This window comes from Symphalangus syndactylus, chromosome 2, assembly GCF_028878055.3.
Source record: "Symphalangus syndactylus isolate Jambi chromosome 2, NHGRI_mSymSyn1-v2.1_pri, whole genome shotgun sequence".
Taxonomy (NCBI): domain Eukaryota; kingdom Metazoa; phylum Chordata; class Mammalia; order Primates; family Hylobatidae; genus Symphalangus; species Symphalangus syndactylus.
Window position 1 is genome coordinate 46,137,156 of NC_072424.2, and position 12,787 is coordinate 46,149,942.

Sequence of the window (12,787 nt, forward strand, 5' to 3'; positions counted from 1 at the left end):
TAGGTGTGGGTGACTTTTTTTTTTTTTTTTTGACTGAGTCTTACTCTTTTCGCCCACGCTGGAGTGACATGGCATGATCTTGGCTCACTGCAACCTCTGCCTCCTAGGTTTAAGTGGTTATCGTGTCTCAGCCACCCAAGTTGCTGGGATTATAGGCACATACCACAATGCTCAGCTAATTTTTTTTTTTTGTAAAGTGGAGACGGGGGTTTCACCATGTTGGCCAGGCTGGTCTCGAACTCCTGACCTCAGGTGATTTGCCTGCCTTGGCCTCCCAAAGTGCCAGGATTTTGGTGTGAGCCACTGTGCCCAGCCAATGAAAAGAAAGAAAATTTCTTTCTTTTCTTTTTTCTTTCTTTGAGACAGAGTTTCCTTCTGTCATTCAGGCTGGAGTGCAGTCGCATGATCTCGGCTCACTGCAGCTTCCATCTTCTGGGTTCAAACGATTCTCCTGCCTCAGCCTCTGAAGTAGCTGGGATTGAAGGCATGTGCCATCACACCTGGCTAGTTTTTGTATTTTTAGTGGAGACAGGGTTTCACCATGTTACCCAGGCTGGTCTCGAACTCCTGAGCTCAAGTGATCTGCCTGACTCTGCTGCTATTTACTCTAGTATGCTTATTGCAAGTTCATAGGATTATAAATATAAATAAGCCCGAATTTTCTCTCTCTCAGTTAACAAGTAATTTTTTTAGTCCCCCTACATGTAAAGTGCATTAGAAAATGCAAAGAAGTGTAACCAGTGTCATTGCACTCAAGGTGCTGGAAGTTTAGTTGGGGAAGCAAGGCAAACCCAGGATTTCATTGAGTGTGATTTTAGTTTTGATTTTCCAGGATCATCATCTCTCCATTTTCTTCCTCCTTTTTCTTGCTAATTTTTATTGAGTGCTATGCTAAGCACTTTACATGGATTATTTAATTTCTAGTAATTCTCACAGTAACCCCAGAAGGTAGATGCTCTTATTTCCATCTTACATATGAGTAGATTAAGACTTAAGAGAAGATAATTAAATTGCCTCGGGTCCCTCAGCTTTTAAGTGCTGGAGTCAGGATCTGTGCCCAGATTTGGAGCTTTTAAACACTATTCTATTTTGCCTGTTTTAGTGTTGCCCAGAATTTAATTCTCCAGGATCTTAGCGGAGATGCAGTTTCAGGTCTCCTGAAGTATAGATAAGATTTCCTTAAGCAGAAGGAAGAGCCATTCAAGGGGAAAAAGAAAAGGAACTAATATTTATTTTATTTGACTAATGTTTTAGTCTTGCAGGGAGTACAGAGAGGAGAGAGATAGGGTGGTAGTGGAACTATCTGTATAGGTTATGGAATTCAATTATCAAGTCAGTCTGAACTCAAAGCCTATGTTCTTCATGATAATAATTATGTTGACCCCCAAAACCATGACGTGAAGAAAAGACCAAGGAGTGAGCCTGGTTTCTTTTGGAGAACATGAGTTAGGATAGTTTGAGTATAACAAAGGATGCTTTTGCATAGAGAAGTAGGAAGGAATAGAATAGAAAAATAGAACCCAATAAAATTGTAGAATATGAACCAGAGGGTAGTTCAGTGACTCCTTATCCTGTGGTAAAGATAATAACACACCAAATCAGGCTCTAATACAAGTTCAATTACTTTTTTCTCTCTTCCCTCCCACTCTTATTTCCTCTTTTCTTCCCTTCACCATTTTTTTCTTCGTGAAGAATTTAAAACATACACAAAAGAACACAAAATACTATAATGACCCAATGTGTGCACCACCCTGCCCCTGGCCAATTCTGTACAATCCACATTTCCATTCACCCTTTTGTATTATTTTGAAGAGATTCTAGATATCATTTTGCTCATAAATATTTCAGTATATATCTCTAAAACATAATTCATTTTTAAAAACATAAAAATATCATTATGGTTACCATTATTATCAAATATCCAGTTAGCGTTCAAATTTCTAGTGTTCTTATAAAAATCATATTTTTTAAAGTTTATTTGAATCAGAGTCCAAATAAGGTTCAAGTATTAGTGATTGTTTGATATGTCTTTATTATTATTATTATTATTTTAATTTTTGTGGAGACAGGATCTCACTATGTTGTCCAGGCTTGTCTTGAAATCCTAGCTTCAAGCGATTCTCACACCTTGACCATCCAAAGTGCTAGGACCCCAAAGTGAGCCACCCAAAGTGAGCCACCACACCAGTCTGATATGTCTTTTAAGTCTCTTTTTAGCTTCTAAGTTTATCCTTCATCTCTTCCTCTACTCCTTCCCCTCACTCCCCTCTTGGAATTTATTTATTGAATAATCAGGTTGTTTGTTTTATCGAACTTCTCATAGCCTAGATTTTTTTTTTACCGCACCCCTAACAATGTAGTTTAACAAATTCCTCTGTCTTCTGTATTTCTACAAATTGGCAGTTGGATATAGAGGCTTGGTCAAATTTGTGTTTGACTTTTTGACAAGACATCTTCATAGGTGGTGATGTATTTTTCCATTGGGCATACAATGTCTGGCCATTTATGATGTTGCAAATATTGATTTTCAGTGCATCACCTCCCTAATTTTGGTTTTTCTAATGCTAATTCTGTTATTCCATCTCTTTTGATTAACTTGAGTGCTGCTGTAAAATCTCCTTTTCTATTATTTGGCCAGTTAGTGGTACAGTTACTATGGGAAAGGCAGGATAAATGCTTTTATTCCATTCCATTTATTTACCAATTTTCAAAATAATGAATTGGTTTGTCAGCATCCTTCAGGGTGACTAATTTGTTTTTTGAGTATCACATAGACTCATGGATATAAAAACATTTCGTATATTTTAGTCCATGTAATCATTTATTGTTCCCTAAGCTTTTCCATGGATTTTGTTACTATCTTTTTTCCTGTTACTGGGATATGTGTCTGTGGAAAACTAGAAATTTACTGAAAACAAGAGCTGGACCAATCAAGTGTAGGAATGTTTTCTGATGGCATTTAGAGGTTTTCGCTTAAAGTCCCCTCTTATAACTCATATCTTGTACTTGCATATACTTACTCAGCTGCAGAAGAATTGTCGGTTTAAATTTTGTGGGAAAATTCACATATATCAAAAGGCTTTAGTCTCTCACTTCCAGGATTTTTAGAAGATTGCTATAGCAAGAAGAAAGGGCTTTTAAAAAAGTTTATAATAATTCCAAGTAACTAGCTATAGGTATGTTAGCCTAACTTTCAGGATCTTGGGTTTTCAGAGAACATATAAAATTATAATGGATTATAACTATCAAGTTGACCTTTCCCTGAGAACATACTGTTGGAGAAACCTCTGGTTTCTAAGACGTTTCTAAAACTTAAAACTCATTTCTTCCCAGTATAAGAAATATATTGCTGGCTTCAGAATTTTCGAGGAAAATAAATTTTATTCCCTTGAAAATCAGCATTCATATACATTAGTACTGAGTTTGTAAGCTTTATTTATTCTAAACAGAATTTAAAATAGTTGTTAAAGTGAAAATATGAAGTAGCACTTACTGGATTTTACAATTTACCAACCCCTCTTCACATCCATTATTACATTTCTTAGGCTTCACAAAACCCCATGTTAATACTGAGTAATTATTGTCTGATAGATGCTATGCTGAGCCTTAACATGGATTATTTATTTATTTATGAGATGGAGTCTTGCTCGGTCACCCAGGCTGGAGTGCAGTGGCTTGATTTCGGCTCACTGCAACCTCCACCTCCCGGGTTCAAGCGATTCTCCTGCCTCGGCCTCCCCGAGTAGCTGGGACTACAGGTGCCCGCCATCATGCCAGGCTCATTTTTGTATTTTTAGTAGGATGGGATTTCGCCATGTTGGCCAGGCTGGTCTCAAACTCCTGACCTCAGGTGATCCGCCTGCCTCAGCCTCCTAAAGTGTTGGGATTACAGGCGTCAGCCACTGCGCCTGGCAGATTATTTATATTTTAATTCTCACAGCAATCCTGTGAGGTTGGTTCTCTTATTATTCCCATTTATGAATAAGTAAACTGAGGTATAAGAGAGGTTAAGAAACCTGCCTGTGTCTCACAGCTAGGAAATGAAGGAGAGTCAGGGATTGAGCCCTTCCTTGCTCTTACCAACTGGACATATATCCCCATTTTACAGATGAAATAAATGACCCCTTGGAGATATTTGGAGACTTTTCCAAGGTTGCTTAATTAGCACATGATGGAGTCAGGACAAGAATCCCTGAATTCCTAAATGCCAAGGCAGTGTTCTCTCCTAGCAGGCCTAGAGTGGAAGGGCCACAGTAGGTGAGCAACCCTGATCCTCCATTCACTGCTGGAGCTCACCTGGGTGGCAACAGAGCCAGAAAGGTAGGATTCAAGATTTTAGTACAAGTAGCAGCATTTTAATTTGGCATAAATGACCCAGCTGAATGAGCACAAAATTAGGACAGTATGTGTTTAGAGACTGAATTGGTATTTATTATCCCAGCCTTATTCACGTTGTTCTCCATACATGGATTCTTAGGTGTTGGGGGGCAGTCATCTGGACCATTTACTCAGCTTCTAGCCATACTTTCTATTTTTTTCTTTGGGGAGTACATCTTTTTGTTTAATGATTCACTCAGAAGCCAAGAGTCCTTCCTACAATTCAAATTGTAACAGCAGTAGCTACTGTTTGTTGTTTATTTTCTGTTGTTTATTCATTAAGTATTATGTTAAATACTTCAGTATTTTTACAGATTTATGATGTAGTTGTCATACAAAGAGGTAGGTACACAGACATTCGCCAGATTATTCTCTGTCACACTGCTTAAAGAAAGAGAACGTTACAAATGCACTTTGAGCATCCGGTGTACACTTCAATTGCATTTTCCTCCCTGCTCCTGAGAGATAACCACTATCTTCTTTAATGATTATCATTTCCGTGTTTATAGTTTTATATGTTTTTAGGTTTCATGGAAATAGTATTTTATTGTGTGTAATCTCTGCCGCTTGTATTTTTTCATTCAACATTTTGTTTTGTAAGAGTTGTCCATATTGATGAGTATTCCTCTGATAATTTTTGTGTTTTATTGCTCTTTGAAAAATTCATTGAATGACTGTACCACTATTTATTCAATTTCCTGTTAATGAAACAGTGTTACTATGGAATTCTTGTACATGTCTCCTTGTACACAGACTTCTCAGGATACATATATCCAGGAGTGGAATTACCATGTAGTAGGATATGGACATCTTCAGATTGACTAGATTGTTTCCTGTAGCGGTTGATTCAAGATGCACTCCCTCAGGCAGTGTCTGAGTTCTCATTCTCTGCATACTAAATAACAGTTGGTGTCATAAGACTTTAACATTTTTGTTAAGTAATAGTGTTACACTTTTTTTACGTGTATTTTTCTCATTATGTACTGTAAGTCCACTAATATCAGTTTAGGAGATTGAGCCACAGAGAAGTAAAGTAACTTGTTCAAGGCTATGCAGTCAGAAGATATCTGGTCCCAGGAGAATCAATTGAATCTTGGAGGTAGAGGTTGCAGTGAGCCGAGATGGCAAGGTAAAGCACTAAGGAGCTTAAGCAAAACTCCCTCTAGAACTGTGGCTTTTAGAATCTTCATTTAGTAGAAAAGAAAGGCATCATCAATACTCAAATTTCACCTTGATATGAGAGAACCTCAAACATTCTCCAGCAAAAGGCCTTTTTTTTTTTTTTTTTCCTAAGGAGTTAGGACTATGGGTATGCACCTAAGAGCATCTGGAACCCTCAGGTAGAGTGAGAGAATGTCTCAGGACCTTTCTGGGCAGTAAAGCAGAACTAGGTCTTTTTTATTTATTTATATTATTTTATTTAATGATCTATCAATCAATCAATCAATCAGACAGAGTCTCACTCTGTCACCCAGGCTAGAGTGCAGTGGTGTGATCTTGGCTCACTGCAGTCTCTGCCTCATGGTTTCAAGTGATTCTCATGCCTCAGCCTCCTGAGTAGCTGGGATGATAGGCATGCCACTATGTTTGCCAGGCTGGTCTTGAACTCTTGGCCTCAAGTGATACACCTGCCTTGGCCTCCCGAAGTGCTGGGATTACAGGCATGATCCACTGTGCCCAGCTTGAACTGGTCATTAGTGAGAAAATGAGAGGACTAATTAAGAACCTGGAACCAACCTGGGTAACATGGACCCTGGTTCTACCAAAAAAAATAAAATAAATAAAAAAAAATAGCTGGACGTGATGGTACATGGTTGTGGTCCCAGCTACTCTGGAGGCTGAGGTAGAAGGATTGCTTGAGCCCAGGAGGTCGAGGCTGCAGTGAGCTGTGATTACACCACTGCAGTCTAGCCTGGGCAACAGAGTAAGACCCTATCTTAAACAAAAACAAGAACAACCTGGAAACTTGGGTGATAGTCTAGTGAGTATGAATGCATATGATTACCTTGTGACTAGGAAAAGGTTAATGAGTTAAAGTTAAGGTTACTTGCTAGGCTGTTTATTGCACATTTCGTCTTCACTGGATCTGTTAAGCATTCTGGGACATGAATCTTTTTTTTTTTTTTTTTTTTTTTTGAGACAGAGTCTCGCTCTGTCGCCCAGGCTGGAGTGCAGTGGCGCAATCTCGGCTCACTGCAAGCTCCACCTCCCGGGTTCACGCCATTCTCCTGCCTCAGCCTGCGGAGTAGCTGGGACTACAGGCGCCCGCCACCGAGCCCGGCTAATTTTTTGTATTTTTAGTAGAGACGGGGTTTCACCATGGTCTCGATCCCCTGACCTCGTGATCCACCCGCCTCGGCCTCCCAAAGTGCTGGGATTACAGGCGTGAGCCACCGCGCCCGGCTGGGACATGAATCTTGACTCAGTGCTGTGCAGCACTACTGAGCTAAAGACTGAGTTTGAGAGCGCCATCTGGTGGCTTTCTGTAGACATCCAATTTCATGAAAGGGACTTTCCCAGTGCCCCTATATCAGATAGTATAAAAACACAAGAAAAAAAAGTTAAACCAAATCAAGAACATACTCTACCATAGTTTTATCTCTGCAGAAGAAAGACAGGATCTCACTTAGTAGTGTAAGTAGAACCAATAATAAAAGTTTTTATGCCGGGATCTTAGGATATTTCCAGTCAAGATGCCATTTTGGAGAGACACCGATCATTGGAATTTCATCTCCCAGTCCCTAATTTGCAAGGTATTACTTAGAGAATTTGACTGTTTGTTTTTGACTTACATATTTTACCCTACTTGAATTAGTTATTAAGATTTCATGAGAGCTGTTAGTGGTACACTACATACATCGCTGGAGAGTTATAAAAATAGCATTGCATCCTTTTTTTAACCAGTCTAGATCACATCTATGAGAATTCACATCACAAATTTAATGGTTTGGCCAAAAATAGTAAATTTCTTTCCACAAGTAACTTCGCAAGTTCTAAAAAAATCCCTCAGTGACTCTGTTCAATTAATTATGGAGTACATAGGGAATTGAAAATTAAAATAAGCATGAATGGAGGCCATGTGGATCTTATTTTGTCTTTTAAGTGCTCATAATACCTACTATCTCATAGGGATTTTAAGAAGTGGAGATATAGATACAGATATAGACATATTTTTTGAGACAGAGTCTCACTCTGTTGCCCAGGAGTGCAGTGGTGCGATCTTGGCTCAATGCAACCTCTGCCTCCCGGGTTCAAGTGATTCTCATCCCTCAGCCTCCCGAGTAGCTGAGACTACAGGCGCCCACCACCATGCCTGGCTAATTTTTGTATTTTTAATAGAGAGGAGTTTTCACCATGTTGGCCAGGCTGGTCTTGAACTCCTTACCTCAGGTGATCCACCCGTCTTGGCCTCCCAAAGTGCTGGGATTACAGGTGTGAGCCACTGAGCCCAGCCAAGAAGTATAATTTTTTTTTTTTTTTTTTTTTTGAGACGGAGTTTCCCTCTTGTTGCCCAGGCTGGAGTGCAATGGCACAATCTCGGCTTGGCGCGATCTCGGCTCACCGTAACTTCTGCCTCCTGGGTTCAAGTGATTCTCCTGCCTCAACCTCCCAAGTAGCTGGGATTACAGGCATGTGCCACCATGCCTGGCTAATTTTGTATTTTTAGTAGAGACGGGGTTTCTCCATGTTGGTCAGGCCGGTCTTGAACTCCTGACCTCAGGTGATCTGCCCGCCTCGGCCTCCCAAAGTGCTTGGATTATAGGTGTGAGCCACGCACCCGGCCAAAAGTATAATTTTTATAAGACACTTTTAGGCCAGGCTTAGTGGCTCAGGCCAGTAATCCCAGCATTTTGGGAGGCCAAGGTGGGCAGATCGCCTGAGGTCGGGAGTTCAAGACCAGCCTGACCAACATGGAGAAACCCCGTCTCTACTAAAAATACAAAATTAGCCGGGCGTGGTGGCACATGCCTGTAATCCAGCCGCTAGAGAGGCAGAGGCAGGAGAATCACCTGAACCCGGGAGGTGGTGGTTGGGGTGAGCCAAGGTCTCGCCATTGCACTCCAGCCTGGGCAATAAAAGCAAAATTACGTCTTAAAAAAAAAAAAAAGGCTGGGTGCGCGGTGGCTCATGCCTGTAATCCCAGCACTTTGGGAGGCTGAGGTGGGCGGATCACAAGGTCAGGAGATCGAGACCAGCCTGGCTAACACAGTGAAACCCCATCTCTACTAAAAATACAAAAAATTAGCCAGGTGTGGTGGTGGGCGCCTGTAGTCCCAGCTACTCCGGAGGCTGAGGCAGGAGAATGGCATGAACCCGGGAGGCAGAGCTTGCAGTGAGCCGAGATTGCACCACTGCACTCCAGCCTGGGCGACAGAGCAAGACTCCGTCTCAAAAAAAAAAAAGAGGCCGGGTGCGGTGGCTCACGCCTGTAATCCCAGCACTTTGGGAGGCCGAGGTGGGTGGATCACGAGGTCAGGAGATCGAGACCATCCTGGCTAACACAGTGAAACCCCGTCTCTACTAAAGATACAAAAAATTAGCCGGGCGCGGTGGCAGGTGCCTGTAGTCCCAGCTACGCGGGAGGCTGAGGCAGGAGAATGGCGTGAACCCCGGGGGGCGGAGCCTGCAGTGAGCCGAGATCGCGCCACTGCACTCCAGCCTGGGTGAAAGAGCGAGACTCCGTCTCAAAAAAAAAAAAAAAAAGACACTTTTAATTCTGTAGAGACGACTATAGTTTAAAATGTTACTGGTTTGTACTCTATTATCTTGTTTATTCACTTAACATTCAAATAAATTTGAGTTATTATGGGTATTAGAACTCTATTTTTAAAGTTCATCTTAAGCAATATCAGTGATAATTACAAAACTTTAAAAGTCCACATATTTTGCTTTTTCTAAGAAATGCCTTTTCTTCCCTTCCAGGTAACAAATATACTCTGGAGACTAGACCAAACCAAGAAGGCATTGATGTAAGACAAGAGCTACTGAAATTCCATTCTGCTTACTATTCATCCAATTTAATGGCTGTTTGTGTTTTAGGTCGAGGTAAGAACCCTTACAATTTTTTATAGAATTGGATAATGTAAGTTTTTCCTGTTGGCTTTTTCACAGTGTTAGAAGATGGATGTAAGATAGAGCTGCTTATTTGCTCAGCGTCTTTTGAAAATGATCTACTTGTTAGAGAATACATAGGTGGGGATTTTTATGTTTAAATCATTGTGTTCCCAAAAGAAGTTTAAGTGGAGATCTGAAAAAAAAATACAAATTACCACAGTAATAGGTGCTCTAAGCATGTAAAAGCAAGGCAAGCCCAGCCTGGGCAGCATAGTAAGATCCTGTCTCTACCAACAAAAATTTTTTTTTAATTAGTGGGATGTGGTAGTCTGCACCTGTAGTCCTAGCTGCTAGGGAGGCTGAAGGAGGAAGATCGCTTGAGCCCAGGAGTTAAAGGCTGCAGTGGGCTGTGATCACCACACCACTGCACTCCAGCCTGGGTGGCAGAGAGAGATCCCATATTAAAAAAAAACCACAAAAAGGACAAAGATTGGCAGATTTGACCTTATAACAATTCAAAAAACTGGAAAAAAAAAAAAAAAAGCAGATGATGATAAACTTGGGAAACCATTTGGAATGTAAACAACGGTTTGATTTTCAAACTGCAGATTAACTACTAACATTGTTTCCTGCCGTTAAATTATCACAGTTTTGTTTTTAATACCCACTGCCGATGGTGTTGCTTTTTTGTATTGGTAATGGTGGTATCAATTGCTCTAGTCTTTCTGGAGGGCAGTTTAACAATATCAGTCTTAAAAGTAAATATACATTTTTACTTTTAAAAATGCAATCTCAGGAAATAATCAGAGTTCAAATAGGAGATACAAAAGGACGTTTCTGTCAGTATAGTATATATTAGCGAAAATTTAGAAATCTAAATGTTAAGAGGAGATTGGCTAAATACTGATTTTATAATTGCAAATAGAATATCTTATAGAAAAATAGCATTTCTTATTCTACTTTCCATCTTACCTGCTTTTTCTTTATAGTATTTATTAATACCTCAGGTATTAAATATTTGTGTGTTTTTGTTGTCCACCCTACCAAAGTGTAAATTACTTGAGAATAGAAACTTTGTCTTGTTCACTGTTTTATCCTCAGTACCTGGGCTCGTGCTTGGCACATCATAGGTAAATATATATTGAATGAATAAACAGTTTTATGACAGCATTTTAATACCATGGGAAGATATTCTTAATATATTCTCATATATATGAACATATATTCTTATATATGCATATATAACAAAACATTTTTAATATATGTATATTATATATAAGAATATATTATAATTTTTTAAATGTTCTTAATATATTAAAGAGAAAACAAAAGCTGTTTCTAAACCATGTGCTATGTGGTCCCATTTTGGGATTTATTAAAAATTCCAAGAAATATCCCTCCCACAAAATTTTTAAAAACTCTAATAGGGTCCAGGTGCAGTGGCTCACACCTGTAATTCCAGCACTTCAGAAGGCCGAGGCAGGTGGATCACTTGTGGTCAGGAGTTTGAGACCAGCCCAGCCAACATGGCGAAACCCCATCTCTACTAAAAATATAAAAATTAACCGGGCATGGCGGCGGGCACCTGTAATCCCAGCTACTTGGGAGGCTGAGGCAGGAGAATCGCTTGAACCTGGGAGGTGGAGGCTGCAATGAGCCAAGATTGTGTCACTGCACTCCAGCCTGGGCAACAGAGTGAGACTCCGTCTCAAAAAACAAACAACAACAAAAAACACCAAAAACTCTAATATACCATATATGGTGTAGGTAAAAGACAAAATGGAAAAGCATGTACTAGAAATTTAATAATGTTGTATAGTAATTAAGAACTCACCTTCTACAGTCCAACAACCTGGCTTTTCATTCCAAATATACCACTTACTTAGCTGTGTGGCTGTGAGCTAACAAACTTACTTAGGTTTTTCAAACTTCAGTTTTCACATTTGTAAAGTGGTGGGTGGTACCTTGTACCTGTTGTGAGGTTTAATTGTGATAATACAAAGTGTTTAGCAAGGTGCATGGCACATAGCAAATGCTCCATAAATGGTAGTAGCTACTCTAGCATCTTTATAATCATGAAATTATGGTAACTTTTGTTACCATAATTTAGCTGTTGTTTCTAAGTTTTCTTCTATTGGTAAATGTTACTTTTATAGTTAGAAAATAAACTATTTTTTAAGTTGGTAGCAAGAACCAGGGTGTAAAATGGATTCAGGGAGACAGGACAATAAAAAAAAGCATACTCTGTAATGCTATGTGCTTGCTTCAGGTAGGTGGGTTTAGAATGTTAAAATGTCACTTGCTGTTTAGAACGCAGTCCTGGGAATAGGTGCCAAAGCTCTTTTTTTTTTTTTTAATCTATGTTGTATTTGAGATTAAACACATGATTTCAGTAAACATTTAATGGGCAAGTAACAATGGCAATAGATGAATCAAACCTAATCCCTGTCCTCAGAATGTTCTTGGTTTAGTGGAAATGACAGAATAAGAATCTAAAAAATAAAGTGTTTCAGTTCCCTGATCCATACACATCACTCTCCCATTGTGACTGACTTCCTGTGCTGAACCCGAGAGAGAGGTCTTTACAGTATAGAGGTATGAGGAGGAAACTGGATCTCTTGGAGGATTAAAAGGTAATCTACTCCTTTTGACGGGAGGAGAGAGGAAGAGTAACCAAGTGGAAGGATCTCTGTCACAAGGGAACAAAAAATTTTTCTGTTCTTGCCTGGAGCTGTCTCTCTGGTTGTGGAAGCACTAATTGTCTGAACACTTGCCACATAGGTAATCATCAAGTACAGACACTGAGGTTGCCAAACCTTGATGATATGGAGGTGAGTGGGACTCAGTTCCCTGATCTCTGGGGAGCTCACAGTTTAGTGGGGTAGACAGACTGTGCAATGGTGTTTAGCTCCCTTACCTTTAAAAAGTGACACTGTGAATTTATGCTTTTAGGGTAGAAATATGCAAGAGGAAAGATACACCTGGTAGAACCTTGCTCAGGGTGTTACTGTCACCAGTACTGCAGGCCCACAAACCTTTATTGACTGCTCACCTTGTTTCAAGTCATATGTCCCATCTGCAAAAAGATGTCTCTGACATCTCTTGCTACAATATTCCCTCTCCATTCCTAAATTCACTTGTCATATAACAAGCAGCCACTGGTCTGCCTTTTATTTGGCTCTGGACATTTTGGAGTCCTTCATACATGTAAAAAAATTGAGCCAAAAGTAGGTATATTTTATAAATAAAATGCAAATGCCTACACTTAAAGGCACAAAAGAGAATTTTACACCATATAAAGGCAGCTCTCAAATAGTCATTTAGTACTCTCGAGAATTCATGGAAAAGTTCCAAA

At 39.8% G+C, this 12,787-nt stretch overlaps 1 protein-coding gene across 6 annotated transcripts in view; it reads left to right on the forward strand.

Moving 5' to 3' along the window:
* IDE (insulin degrading enzyme) overlaps positions 1–12,787 on the forward strand; it is a 126,234-nt gene that overhangs the window by 52,289 nt on the left and 61,158 nt on the right. For 5 of the 6 annotated variants that reach the window (XM_055255342.2, XM_055255352.2, XM_055255381.2 and 2 more), the window contains one exon: positions 9,301–9,423. The exons of the other annotated variant lie outside the window; for it this stretch is intronic. In XM_055255342.2, the coding sequence (XP_055111317.1) occupies positions 9,301–9,423 (123 nt within the window). The remainder of the gene's footprint in view (positions 1–9,300; positions 9,424–12,787) is intronic. 6 annotated transcript variants of the gene reach the window in all.